Raw genomic sequence first — 14,739 nt, forward strand, 5'->3', positions numbered from 1 at the left:
CTCTCAACTGTTCGACAAAAATGGACATGTTGAGTGGTTTTCTTTGGCCTTGGATGAGTCAACGGATGTGTCAGATACTGCTCAGGTGTTGATTTATATTTGAGGAGTAGATAAAAGCTATGAAGTGCATGAAGAACTTCTTGAAATGTATAGTATTCATGGCACAACTACTGGTACAGATATTTTTAAAGGAGTTGAAATGGCCATTAATTAAAAGAACCTTCGATGGAAAAACTTGAAATGTATTACAACTGATGGAGGCAAAAACATGAGAGGGAAAGATGAAGGAGTGGTCGATTTTGTGTCAAAGTCTGTAGAAAATGACGGTGGTTCAAAACCATTAGTCTTACATTGTATCATTCATCAACAGTCTTTGTGCGGAAAATGTTTGGATATGTCTGAAGTTCTGAAACCAGTCATATCAACTGTTAATTTTATCAGATCCTTTGGGCTGAATCACCGACAATTCCGACAATTTATTGCAGAGATTGGAGAAAATGACTTACCTTATCATACGGCCGTAGGTTGGCTTAGTTGTGGGAAAGTCCTTCAGCACTTTTTTGAACTTCGAGCAGTGATCGAAATTTTTTTGACTGAAAAGCATCGCCCTCTTACTGAATTACAAAGCAACGCATGGCTGTGGAAGTTGGCATTCTATGTTGATTTGACAAAACATGTGAACGAACTGAATTTGAGATTGCAAGGAGAAAACCAGCATCTTCCTGATTTATACACTAATATCAAATCATTCCGGAAGAAATTGATACTGTTTCAATCACAACTACGAAGTAAATGTTTTTCACATTTCAAAACATGTGAAATATTCAGCCACACCACTTAGACTGAGTTTCCTATCGATTTTGCAATCGAAACTTTGAGTGCTTTGAAAATCAATTTTGATACTCGTTTCTCGGACTTTGATGGCATTACGAATCAAATTAAGATTTTTCAGAATCCTTTTGATACTGACATTGAAACCATAGCCCCGGAACTTCAAATGGAAATTATTGATCTACAGTGCACTGATATAATTAAGAACAAATATCAAAACTCATCTTTGTTGGAATTTTATAAGAGTCTTCCACTGACACAATTTGATAATTTGCATAAATTTGCTCGTGGGCTGTTTTCTGTTTTGGTACTACTTATTTGTGTGAGAAGACCTTCTCCAAAATGAAGTACACAAAAAATGTTTACAGATCTAAATTAACTGATGAGCATCTTAAATCTCTTTTAATAATTGGTACAAGTAAAATTGGTCCACAACTACAAACTATTGTCAGTGCAAAATCTCAATTACATAAATCTCATTAGTATTTCATATGTCATTATGCTTGTTATAAGTTATGTTTTTATTTAAAATGTATAAAATGTTAGTTGGATTCATTTCTATAATTTGTTAGTTATTATATACTGAAGTTAAATTTTCTGCATATTATACATGTCTTTACTCATTACAATTCTGTGTTTCTTTATCCAACTTATCACAAAAACAATAACAATAAGCCTACAACAATGTTATGAGTAGTTAGCCCATATCAATGTAGATGTCATATTAATAATTATTCAACATAAAATTAGAACACTTCAGTAAACTTAATTTAATTTGCTATAAAAAATATGTTCTCTAAAAGGAGTTTTCAAGTATGCTAGCTCTCCGCGGGCCGGACAAAATCTGCCCGCGGGCCGGATGTGCCCCTCGGGCCGTAGTTTGGAGACCCCTGCTCTAAACCATCACCTCTAAACCATAGTTCAATATCAAAATAGTAATTATTATTCAATTGCAAATTTCTTTACATTAGTGTCCTTTTTTACAGTTGTGTTTATTGCTCTGTTAAAATTCGCTAAAACTTGATACCGTAAGTCCTTTCATCGCAATAAAATGGTAACTTTTCAGAGCCAGTCTTACCGAACATTATCCCCAAGTTTAGTTAACAATTAAGTCTTTTCTTAAGTAACTAAATACAAGAACTTCAATATTTAAATTCCAAAAAGGGCATTCATGTTTGCCTAAATTTTGGAGATCCAACTACTAGAGGTCCAAATTCAAGTCGAGCTGCACCAAATTTCAAAACTATAACTGCTAATGTTTGCCTACAAATAGAAACTCAGAGAAATTTAAACTTTTTTGTTTTGACTCTTAGAATCGTTTTGTTTCAAATTACTTTATTTCGCAATACAACATTCAGAATAATAGGGTTATTTTCATAATATATTATTTACAAGTTTGTTGGAAGCATACTAGTACATCATAAAGATGAAAACCGCATAAATTCCTTTAAAACTTAACGTATCGTAGGTTCTCTTACTTAATATTATAAACATGAAAAAGAACATAAAATATAATTGCCAGATTCACAAACTCAAAAGATAATGTAATACAAAATTAACTAAAAGAAAAATTGACGAAATGATCAACTTAATGTGAGTGCCAACGTTTTTTTGTTCGCGAAGATGTATTCTTAATAATTCATTTTAAACATTTCGATTATAGGCACATTATAAACATATTTAGAAACAACGAAACATGTTATTACTTAAAATAAACTCCATATAAAATTCAAATTAACAAGAATAAATATTATCCAATGTCACACTGAAAAGTTTAGCTAAAGGTAGAAACTTTGGAGAAAGTTTATGCATCACTTTACTTACTCTTCGTGAGGGAATTTTATAGTATAAAACTTGGTTTATAAAGTAAAGAAGGGAATTACTTAGCAATGAGGATATGAATAATTTATGAAGGTGATAAGTTGGAGGGTATAATACTCTTCCTAAGCATATATAATGTATGCAAACAAAAAAAAATTTAACAACTGCTTGTTTACTTGTAATTTTTTTACATGAAGTGTCAACGGAAACTTTTTTTTGTGTCGTCTTCTTAAACTATGAGTATCGTTATTTTTTTCTGTGATAATAATCTAGCTATCCACAGGGCTCAAACCATTGCATTTACGTTACAGAAAAGTATTTAATAACTCGGAATCTCATATTATGCCTGTATGATAATCTTGAGTACATAAAAATTTCAAATTATTTTTAATGCGTGCGAACAAAAAATATAAATTTTACAAGTTCTTGTTTACTAGTAATTTTTTTACATAAAGTGTCAACGGAAACATTTTATTCATCCACTCAAGTTCAAATACATTTTTTTTAAAACTTGTAGTGTAATGACACTTGATGTTAATACAGTTTTTTCAAATATTAATTCATTCATTAAATAGGGATGAGCGAAAAATGAAATGAAATTTTGTAATTGGTTTAAGCGTTAGTCATTGTTTTAAATTTTAATATAAGCGATTCAGTTTTTCCCATATTTTAAAAATAACATCAGTGATAACTTCTAGCTTATAGCTCTAGTTGAACAAAAAAATAGTTAAAAAAATTAGTTTAAAAAAATGCATTTTTTAAACTTCTAGTGAACGATACTTGATGTTAATAGAGTTTTTTCAAATATTAATGCATTAATTAAATTTAATTAATTTATTTACATGTTATTTATAGATTCTTGTGTTGTGCATTTGAAAGGAGTAAAATTTTTATATGCCATTTCGCTCGCCGTCCATACAGAGCCAAAACCAGTATTAAGCAATTCCTCTACACCCCTACTTGAAATAGTTTCATCTCGTTAACATAGTCACTGCCACGGATTCAGATGAATGCCTAGGGGAGTTTTTACTTTAGACAAACTATATGTATATTTTTATGATTCGCGCATCAAAAAAATAAAGTAAAAGCAAAATCCACTGTATTTTTATGCATTTTGTCTTGTCTTTTTATGAACATGTTCTTCAATGTTCTTCAAATTAAGTAAAACTAGCATTGAATGCAGCAGTGGCTCAAATGTTCAGTATGCTCAATGGCTAAATCAAGTTTAAAAGTAATTGAAGATTCGAATTCTTAATATGGATAGTTAAATAAGAACAGCCGTAGTTTAATTTGCATTTATTATTTTAACTATTAGAGCTTTTTTTAAATAAATAAATCCTAAAATTAAAATAACTCTAAAAAAATTGAAAATCACATGAAAGTTTTTCGAAATGATTAAAATTGAAATTACAATATTTTCGAAATATCACAACTGTCAGTAGTAATAAAATAGCGTAATCTGAGAACAAATATATCAGAGNAAATAGTTATACCTTGTTACTATAGTCACCACCATGGATTCAGACGAATGGCTAGGGGAGTTCTTTACTTTAGACAAACTATATGTATATTTTTATGATTCGCGCATCAAAAAAATTTAGATTCGAATTTTTAATATGGATAGTTAAATAAGAACAGCCGTAGTTTAATTTGCATTTATTATTTTAACTATTAGAGTTTTTTTTAAATAAGTAACTCCTAAAATTAAAATAACTTTAAAAAAAATTGAAAATCACATAAAAGCTTTTCGAAATGATTAAAATTCAAATTACAATATTTTCAAAATATCAACTGTCAGTAGTAATAAAATAACGTAATCTGAGAACAAATATATCATAGAAAATGAAGGAAACCGTGGCAAAGATTGCAACGCTATCTGTCGATCATATATTGAACTAAAACTAGGAACACTGAGAGATGATTAATTAACCTTATCACATAAGTGTTTAGCATGATTTTCAGCTTTTCAGATTTCTGTCTGTTTAATTTGAAAACCCCTTGTTTATCCAATATTTATAAGCAAGTTTTAAAAAAACATTATTAGGCAATGAACCAATATACAAGTCCTTTATATTTATATTTATTGATACCAGAGACGAGATTTCATCAGAAGCTATTTTTAATATTCAAATTTATTGAAAAAGCTATTAAAACGTCTATTCAGTTAATCTATTCAAAAATCGCAAAGAAGTTTTCTTTATTATAAATATTTCGTTATCCTGATAAAAATGAATTATTAAATATTTTATGTAAATGCAGACTTTCAATATTCAAAACTTAGCGTATATTTTCCTTTTTTGGAAACTTCGAGAAACCCATCTTAAATACAGCATCTATTAAAAATTCCCGAAAACTTTTACGAAGTTAAACCATCTTATTTTAGTTAGTTTTCAATGCCTCATTTGCATTTATAGTTTTGAAAAGAAAGGAGTCCGTCGTAAATATGCACTTTACGCAAAATTTATGGATCAAAACTGGCATCAATTTTATATTTATATTTTTGGAGAACATGATTGGTTAAGCGGAATAAAGAATGTTTGCTGTCTCAGTAAAATGCTTCTATTGATCAAGTAGATTTATTTTAACGTTGTTTAACATTAGTTTACTTCATTTTTCACTCTCAGCATTGAAGGTTGTATTATAAATCAAACAGCCAAAATTAACGAAAATCATTTAAGGTATTAAATTCAACACTTGTTTTAACAAGGGAATATTTTGTGTGCATTATTTAAAATTATTTCAAACATTTTTTTTCTGCAATCAGTGCTCACATAGTTTTGTAAATTTTATTAGCAGTAAATTATAATATTTATAAATTATAATTATATTATAAATTATTATTATATTGTAAATTGTAATTATATTATAAATTGTAATTATATTATAAATTATAATTATACAGGGTGATTAGCCAAATCTTTCAACAAAAAATAAACACCTTTTAAGTATTTTTTAGTCATTCAAAAAATATTTTTAAACACTATGTAAATTAACAAAATGCAAAATAATGTTCAAAGACTTTACATGATCATTATAAAATAACTAGAATTTTACAAAGAACTCTTTTCTTGATTATATTAGCCATTAAAAAATGATCAAGAGATTTTTCGGTTCAATTTCAGAGAGTGGAAAATGAAGCTTGAAATTGAGAATATCTTGCAAAATGCACTAGAATTGCACATGAGAGGGTAAGAATCTCACCAAACCCAGCTCACTAGACGCACATGCGAACTAGCAAGTATTTTACCAAACCTGTAAAATGATTGGCGTTTTCATACGCTATGGAATGACGGTACGCTGAAATTGATCGTGGTTGAAGGAATTCTGAAAACGCTGAATCGAAAAATATGAAAACCACGTTTTTACATAATCTACATTCCTTTTCATAAATCTTATTTTCGAATAAAAAAAGCACCTTTAAGGGCTTTTAAAAAACGAAAATCGAAAATAAGCACCTTTAAGCACTTTTTCAGAAACGCTACGCACCATGTTATACTAGGGCCATGATAGCCAGGTCGATATGGCGCTGGGCACATGTCCGAGAGTTCGTGGGTTCGAAACCCGCCGGCCAAAGACTCCCCGTGTAGTAAAATGGAGACTGATGCACGTTAAATCTGTCGAGTTGCAAAGTCCTCCATAACAAATCAAAATCTCTGGGGGTACTGAATTGGAGATTGATTGTTCTCTGATTTAGGTCAAAATTACGATCTGTGGATGAATGAATGGATGCATGAATGGGTCCGCCCTATAAACGGGCGTGACGTAATGGGTGTGGCAGAAGTCGAATTCTTGGCCAAAGATGGCGCCACTGGAAAACGCACCCCTCTGCCTTAACAGGCATACGAAAGCAAGCAAGCAACCATATTATATTATAAACTGTAATTATACTATACATTATAATTATATTATAAATTGTAATTATGTTACAAATTTATACGCAAAAAATTTCTATACAATAATATTGCCTATAAATAAATTATAAGATATTTAGTAAATTTTATTTATTCAGCAACAGTTTATTTCATTTTTTCACGCTCTTTATCAGAATCTATAGCAAGATCCAAATAGCTGAAAAATAATGATAGCTACATTAGGAAAAAATTCAACAATATTTTAACAGATATTAATTTCAGTACATTATGCAATGTTTTTTCATAGTTTTTCTAGCAAGCAGTGTTAAATAATTTCGAAAATTTTATTTCTTGAAAACCCTGCTCTTAGTTTTTGTAAAACCATATTTATAATATTAGTTTTTATTGAATTTTTCACTTTCAGCATAAGATGTCTTATAAATATAACTGTTAAAATTAACGAAAATTACTCAACGTTATAAATTCAAAACTATTTTAACACTGGATTATTTTATGTGTGTTAAATTAAATTAATTTTTTCTTTCTTTTAGTTTTATAATCTTTTTCTTCGAGATAAGTACCCGAATATTTTTTAGAAACTTTTGCTTGGAGCTCCTAGTCCCCATTTAAAAATAAAAGTATGGTTGATAACGTCATTAAAGTAAATTGTTTAATATTATAGTTAAAATAAGTTGGTTTACAATAGCTTGATTTCCCCTTTCCCCGGAAAATATCGTCGTTTAACTCCTTCAGAAGGAAAAACCCAGGTCCTTCGGCTCTAAGTTTTATTTTATTTTATAACCGTCGTTGAACAGACGACCCAATTTTTGGGTTCATGACTACCAATGCTCAACTCCGTAGCCTTGTCATTTTCAACCCAATCCAGAAGACAACGGAACTCCTGGATCAAGTATTAGGAGAAATTTGCCTTCGTAGAGGATTTTTTTGATGAAACTAACCCGCATGTGCGCTACATGGAGAGGAAGATCACGAGAACCTCCCACGGTTAACCTGACGGCAAGGAGACTAACCCATGTTCCGTGTACCACTGAGGATATTTCACGTAAGCACTGTGGTTGCTGCAAGCCGGATGCGGAATTCGTATCGACCAGCCATCACCGGGATCGAACCCCAGTTCATCTCATTGGAAGGCAAACGCTCTATCCCCTAAACCATCGCGGCTTAGGGAATAGAGCGTAGCTATGATGATTAAGGATCATAGTATTTAAGTAGCATTTTCCATCATGGAATGATGGAAGTTTGTCGGCATATCAGAGAACCATGAGCACATAATGGAAAATGTTGGATGATGGTGACTATCAAATTATGCTGGACCGTCATGAATAACGCTGAAACCAATATAAACCATCAAAATTTTTTGATGGGACCATCAAGTAATTTGACTTTTTATATATAATACTGACAATTAAGAAGGGGGAATCACGTGATCACATATATGTGATCACGTGATCGTGAAGGAGCTAAATCAAACAGATTAAAACTATCAAAAATAATTTGAAATGAATTCAATACTATTTTAACAAGGGGTTCCTTTTTTTGTAAAAGTTGGATTATTATAATAGTTTTCTTTAATAGGTTCACTTCTAATGCTGTTCTGAAAAATTTACTTTTAAAGACCTTACTCCTCATTTTGTGGTAAAGAGAAAGCTAAATTTTTATAACGTTAGTTTATGCATAATTTGCTTCACATTGTTCCTCATTTATTCCATCTATGTCAAACAAATGATTCGTGAACTAATGTTATACAAATTTAGCTTTTTTTGTCAAACTGTGTCAAACAAATTATGCGTAAGCAATGTCAAACAAATGTCAACAGCAAACTACATCCATCTATGTCAAACAAATTATGCGTAAACTAGTGTTATACAAATTTAGCTTTTTTTGCCAAACTGTGTCAAACAAATTATGCTTAAGCATTGTCAAACAAATGTAAACAGCAAACTACATCTAACTATGTCAAACAAATTATGCGTAAACTAATGATGCACAAATTCAGCTTTTTTTTACTTTATGTGTAAATCTGCCTAAGAATATGACTTTCAAGTAGTCAAAATTAAATAAAATCATTCAAAATCATCAAAATCTTTTTTTATAAAAGGATAATTTATTGCTGGTAATGTAAAATTATTTTCTTAGATTAAACAGTTTTAAAAAATTTTGAAAACCTAATTCCCATTTTATTAACGAAATTGTCAAGACAAACTGCTGAATATTGTTAACATAATTTTTTGAACTTTATTAATAATATAAGTTGGTAAACATACCGGTTGATAAAATTCGTTTAAATGCGTTGCTGATAGTGTGAGACTTTGTTTTAATATAAATTGCAAAACACTGTTAAAATAAGTTGCTTATCATTATAGTTAGCATAAATCGTTTAAGTTTGTTTTTAATATAAACTATTTAACATTTTTAACATAAATTATTTAACATTCTTGATATATGTTACTTAACATTGATGTTAACATGAGACGTTTAATAATAGAATTCAATTTAAGACGTTTAATTTTCCGCATTAGGGTTTCTTTCTTATTCAAACTCTGTTAAAATAAAATTGTGTGTAACGTTAGTATTTTTAGTGATTATTTATTTCATAGACTTTTTTTTTAATTCAATGTACAAAGAATTTTGAAAAATTTGTATTTGAAAATCTATTCGGGAATAAAAGCGTGGTCAGCATTGTTGATTGTTGTCAACATAATTTATTGAACATTATTCTTAACATAAGTTGCTAAGCAGTGCTGTATTTCAAAAAACATGAAGATGGTACAAAAACTCGACAAGGTTCGAGAGCGGAGAATGGGCCCCTATTTTTGAGCGCTTCTAAGATAATCTACTTTTATTATTATCTTCATACTTGTTAGAAAGAAAAGAAGTTTTACATAAATAAGTATTACTTTACTTCATTTTTCAATAATATAGTTTTTTTCTTAATCAAATAGTTAATATTAGCAAAAAAATTACTTTATTTTAAATAAGAATTTTATGAGTAATTGTTTTTATTAGTTTATAGTTTTTATCTCTCAGTATCAAAGTTCGGATAGCTGTAAAAAAGTGGCTGAAACACTGTTTGCGTTGACCGTGATTCAGCGATTAAAATCTTTAAATCCTCACCACTACGGGCAACGACCCATATGTAAAAATTAAAGGCCTAAAAACAAACTATTTTTTGATAATCATCTATTATGTTTAACTTTGTATTATTATAGCTAATCAAGTTTTACCATCCATATCATAAAGAATGCAACATCAACATTGTGTTTTTGCGTTATTTTGACAAATTTAAGTTTAACTTGTAAATATGAGCTTTATTACTCGAAAGACGAGTGTTTTCAATATTTTTAAAAAGTTTTTGTTTGTTTATACAAAGTTTCGGGTAATTTTTCCTACGTGTAAGATTAAATTCATTTATTATTAATTTAAAGCCGTGTACTGCACGCATAACCATGAATTGAATACTGCACACCTTCTTGTAATCTTAATATAAAATACTTTTTTCCTCAAACATCTCGAAAACATGACAAAATGTTTTTATTTCTCTGAAATACCTTAACTCTACAGAACAAGAACTGTATGTCACAAGTTAAAAATAACTGCAACTGAAATTCTCTAAAATAGCAGTAGGCTTATAATTTTGCCGCTGAGCCATAAAGATCCTTAGTATGAAGTGTGCTGAGTGTACTAAGCACGTTACAGTTATTTTTCACATTTTTCTAGCCAAGTAATAAACGCCAAAACAAACTGACGACAGGAAACAGTGACTTTTAGTATCAACTTTCAAAATTAGTCCCACGAGTTTTATAAACACTGGAAAAGAATTTCCTGGAGAATGACTGTGTTTTTCTTTTTATCTTTGTTTATGTTTTTCTTGATGTTTTGAGCATTTTTCTCCTTTCTGATGCAATGCATTTAGTCAAACTTATTCATCTTAAAAATAAGTTTAAAAAATTTACCCTATAATGTTAAAAAATGGTTCAGAAATCATAATTGAGGCAAACACATTAGTTATTTACATTAGAGTACCTTAGTTAAAATATGCCTGTTAGTTATTTAACAAGTTGAATTAGTTTACTGTGGTTTAATAGTTTAGTATTAATAATTAAGAAGAGCATTTTAAGGGTTTTGTTTGAGGCGATACTTAAATATCTAAAATAGTTACATTAATTAAATATTTCATTAATTTAATTGTTAATAATAGTATCTTGACTCATTTAACTATAACTCTAATGGTTAAAATTGCAAATTATTAATTTTTTAAATGTCAAATATCAATATTTTGAGTAAAAAATTTAATTTTAATAAATATAATAATTACTTTTTTATAATTAGACTACATGCGCAATATAAACTTAGTTTTAAATGTTTTGTACCATAAAATTTTTATTTTTAATATTTTCCTCGATTGAAAAAAATATTTTTAGTACGATAAACTGTAACAAAAACATTTAATATTTCGTAGTATGGAAATTTATTTTTTAAAACAATGCATCATAATCATTTTTAATACTTCTGAATGTTAATAATGTTAACTATAAGGTTGATTCGAAAAGTCATAATCTATATTTAATCAGTAAATGGCAATAAACAATCAAAAAATGTCGTATACATGCGAATAAACCTTATTTTTCCCTCAGAGTATCAATTAGGTAGCGTTATTTCGTTAACGACTTCCCTATTGAAGAACAACCTTTATAAAAGTTTGAGAAAATACTTTTAATAACTAGTGTGTAGTAACTACTGTGCATATTTCCAAACTTATGTTTCAATAAATATTTTTTTGTTATACCTGCTTGTCTTGAACACATAAATGATACTATTGTTAATTTAATTCATATATTTTTAAAATATCCAATTTTATTGAAAAAAATACATTTGTGGTAAAAAGACATTAATAGAAATCCTAAATTTATCTTGAGTACATAATATTTTTTATGCTGAAATGATTATCGTTTTGTTGAATTTGATCTACTGGTTGTAAAATTATTATTATTTTGAAAATTGTATTAAGAAAATCATTTCTTTTTCAAAGTAATATAATAAGAATTTAAACTCAGTTGCTCAGTTTTGTATTTCAAATGTTTCTTTTCCTTAAGGCAGAGTGCCTAAATATAATGACTATATTTTTACATACTGCTTATGAAATTTTAGTTTTCATTACTTTTATACTGTCTGTGAAATTATAATGTAACCCATTAATCACTGTTAATTATGAAAATCTTCAACTATCGAGTTTTAATAGTTTCAAATTTCGCTCTCTTTCTATTATAAAGTGCTCAAATACTTTAAATCGCTTTGAATAATATCGAAAGTTGCGAGTATAAATAATGTTTCCCTATTTATTATTAACAATATTGCATACAAACATAAAAAAAAACAATAATAAGGGTATAAATGGAATTGAAGTGACAGATTTATGAATAATATTACACTAGTATGTGTAAATGACGTACTGTCAATTACGTAAAAAATCTCAAACTATATTTCATTGATATTTCTGTGATTGTATTGATATTGCTGTAATAATATTTTAACGTTGTAAATATCGCACTGATATACTGTTTTAAATGAAAGTACAAAGACATTGCTTGTAATTGTGCAGCGCAAACCTTGTTTTTAAACCCTTGCCAGTTCGCCCGAATCCAGCTCGGGCAACTACTACGTGCAGTGTTCGTGATGCCCGAACTCAGAAAAATTAACGTTTCTATTTTGTGAAGCCCGAGCAGGGTTCGTTTCTACTTTAGGATACTTAGTTCAGTATTTTCTTAATAGATGGCATTAGTGGTCCTAGTTTTTCACCGATTACGACTTCAATCGAGGGAGGGAAATGTGGGTTGGGGTTTTGGGAACTATCAATCTTTAAAAATTATGCATTGAAATACATTTTGTTGTGTTTTTATATCATATCATACTAGTTATATTATATTTAGCTTTAAAATTTTGTTTAATTTCCTCTAATTGAATTAGATGTGTGTGTAATCCATTACTTTTTTTAAGTGCATGTAAAAATTATAAATACAGTAGTTATTGCACTTAAAATTTTATTTTTGTAATAAAAAACCATTTTCTAACTTTTATAATGATATAAAGAAAAAAAATCAAACAGTCAAAAAAATTTCCATTTTTGGTCCATTTTTCTGAAATATATGTCACTGTTAAGGGGTTAAATAATTGTGCAACTTAAAACGAAAACCTGATGCAATACAGCTAAAATATCTGAAGTTTTCAGTCATTTAATTTGGTATACATGCCAGGCAGACCGAAAACTAGAACAAGACTTCAATCAAATATTGCTGAAAAGTTAGAGCTTCGCTGAAGATTATCGATTAAGCGAACACATTTAAAAGCAAATGTTTATCTTCTTAAACCGTCCACTGTATAACGCATTTAATTAACCGTTTGAATCCGATAACACCGTTGTAACTTCCTATTTAATTTCTACAGCCCGCATGTTTTGATCCAAACAATTAATTGAAATGGCTTGAGGAACATTATTCATTCTCGTGTTTTCCCCCATTTTGCCGAGATCTGAACTTTAGTTAACGAGAGTTCTCGTTGCCCCACGAGAACAAACGAGATCAGGGAGACAAAATTATTGCTTTAGTAAGATTATCTCGTCAAAATTAGTCTCACTTGCTTTCAGGAAAAGTTGCATTGAAGCGAGAAAAATGGACTTAGCTCTACCATATGGAAATCTTCATTGTTTTAATTCAGTAACTGCAACCGCCAAAGCAAATTATTTCGAAGACAAGATTTTCGACGGCATCTTTAATTCTTGGTGCAAATAATTCAATTAACTAATTCAAATAAATCGAATCACATGTTGAAAATGAATCCAAAAGAATTTTATTGCGTTGGAAACTAAGTTACCGTCGATTTTGAAAATTTTAGCATTGCACGCATCATTAAATGTTTTAGGAACATTCGAAAAGATGTTATATTCTACTAGATTATAAGTTTTTTAAGAGATATTTTTTTTAACATTCGCATCATTAAAATGAAAATTATCATCTTTAAAATTAAGTTAAAATTATCATCTTAGATACCTCCTATTGGTTGTTAGTCAAGGTGTTAAGGTTCTTAGAAAAAAGCTGTTAGTCGATTTGTGTTCTACATGGATAAGATACCATAGATGAAAGAACCACATGATTGACTAAATTTAAAATGAATAAAGTTAAAATTTAGAAATTTTCAATGATTTAATTTAGAATATATTCCAAGCAGATAGAAAAATAAAGCAAAACGTCAATCAAATATTGCGGAGAAATAAATGATTAACTGGAGATTATCGATAAAGCAAACATTCTCTAAGGGTGTTTACTACAAACTAAACGTTTGAGACCAACAGCATCGTTGTAGCTCCCTATTTAATTTCTGCAGTACATTTAAGAACCCCGAGGGGTCATGTCCCAGAGGCAGACCCCCTACTAGATGGCTCTACGACATCGTAAATGACCTGAAAACCCTAAAGATTAGAAAGCAAAATTGAGCTGCCATGGATAATAGGCGCTGGCATTTGTCAGATGTTAATGCAGTCAAGGCCTGCAAGGGGCTGTTGCGCTGACAAAGAAGATTTGTATAATAAATCTTTATTTTGCAGAGTTTAGCTTCTGACTCATAGTTATGATAGATCTAATAACATGAAGACACACCGTGATATAGAATTAATGTAGAATATATTACGTGATATAGAATAAAGATTATGTGATAAATACGTGATATAGAATAAAGATTGTGTATTAGGTGTGAATATTTTGTATAATGGTGATATTAGGGTACTTATTCCCTTCAAAGAGTGGTAAAAACCTACTAACACATTGATTGTTGCACTTATGTTGGTACAATTAGATTTTCATTATCGCAACCTTACCAGTAGTATTTAATACCAAATTTAATTAAGAATCGCTGGCATCAATAACAGTTTGGTAATTTTTTTACCGCCTTCGAAATAAGTACCAAAATTATTTCGCCATTAACAATTATAAAAGGACGCTTAAGCACGAAAAGGATGTTTAACTAATTTTGGTAATAGGCAATACAGCCGTTGCTAATTATTTTCGAGAATTACAATTAAACTTAGGCTATTCGTACAAATCGAAATTTAACAAAAAAAGTGATGGAGAAAAGGTACGTATAAGAGGACAGTCAATGATACTAAATTAATTTTAGTGATATCTACAATTTGAAATAAATAAAAAAAGTTTTTTACTTTAATGTT

The 14,739-nt window shown here is 29.3% G+C and overlaps 1 protein-coding gene across 1 annotated transcript; it reads left to right on the top strand.

The window, feature by feature from the left end:
- Nucleotides 1-268: 268 nt before the first annotated feature.
- On the top strand, nt 269-3,635 carry LOC139426026 (general transcription factor II-I repeat domain-containing protein 2-like). The gene is made up of 2 exons (XM_071183432.1): nt 269-788; nt 3,508-3,635. The coding sequence occupies exons 1-2, from the start codon at nt 269-271 to the stop codon at nt 3,633-3,635; spliced, it is 648 nt and encodes a 215-aa protein (XP_071039533.1).
- Nucleotides 3,636-14,739: the final 11,104 nt, after the last annotated feature.

The sequence above is a fragment of the Parasteatoda tepidariorum genome, chromosome 7 (assembly GCF_043381705.1).
Source record: "Parasteatoda tepidariorum isolate YZ-2023 chromosome 7, CAS_Ptep_4.0, whole genome shotgun sequence".
Lineage (NCBI taxonomy): Eukaryota > Metazoa > Arthropoda > Arachnida > Araneae > Theridiidae > Parasteatoda > Parasteatoda tepidariorum.

Bases quoted from the DNA above. Each gene is read 5' to 3' on its own strand.
- LOC139426026 (XM_071183432.1), top strand. From the start codon at position 269: ATGAGAGGGAAAGATGAAGGAGTGGTCGATTTTGTGTCAAAGTCTGTA. The intron at 789-3,507 runs GTAAATGTTTTT...TGTTATTTATAG, and splicing joins GTTTCAATCACAACTACGAA to ATTCTTGTGTTGTGCATTTG.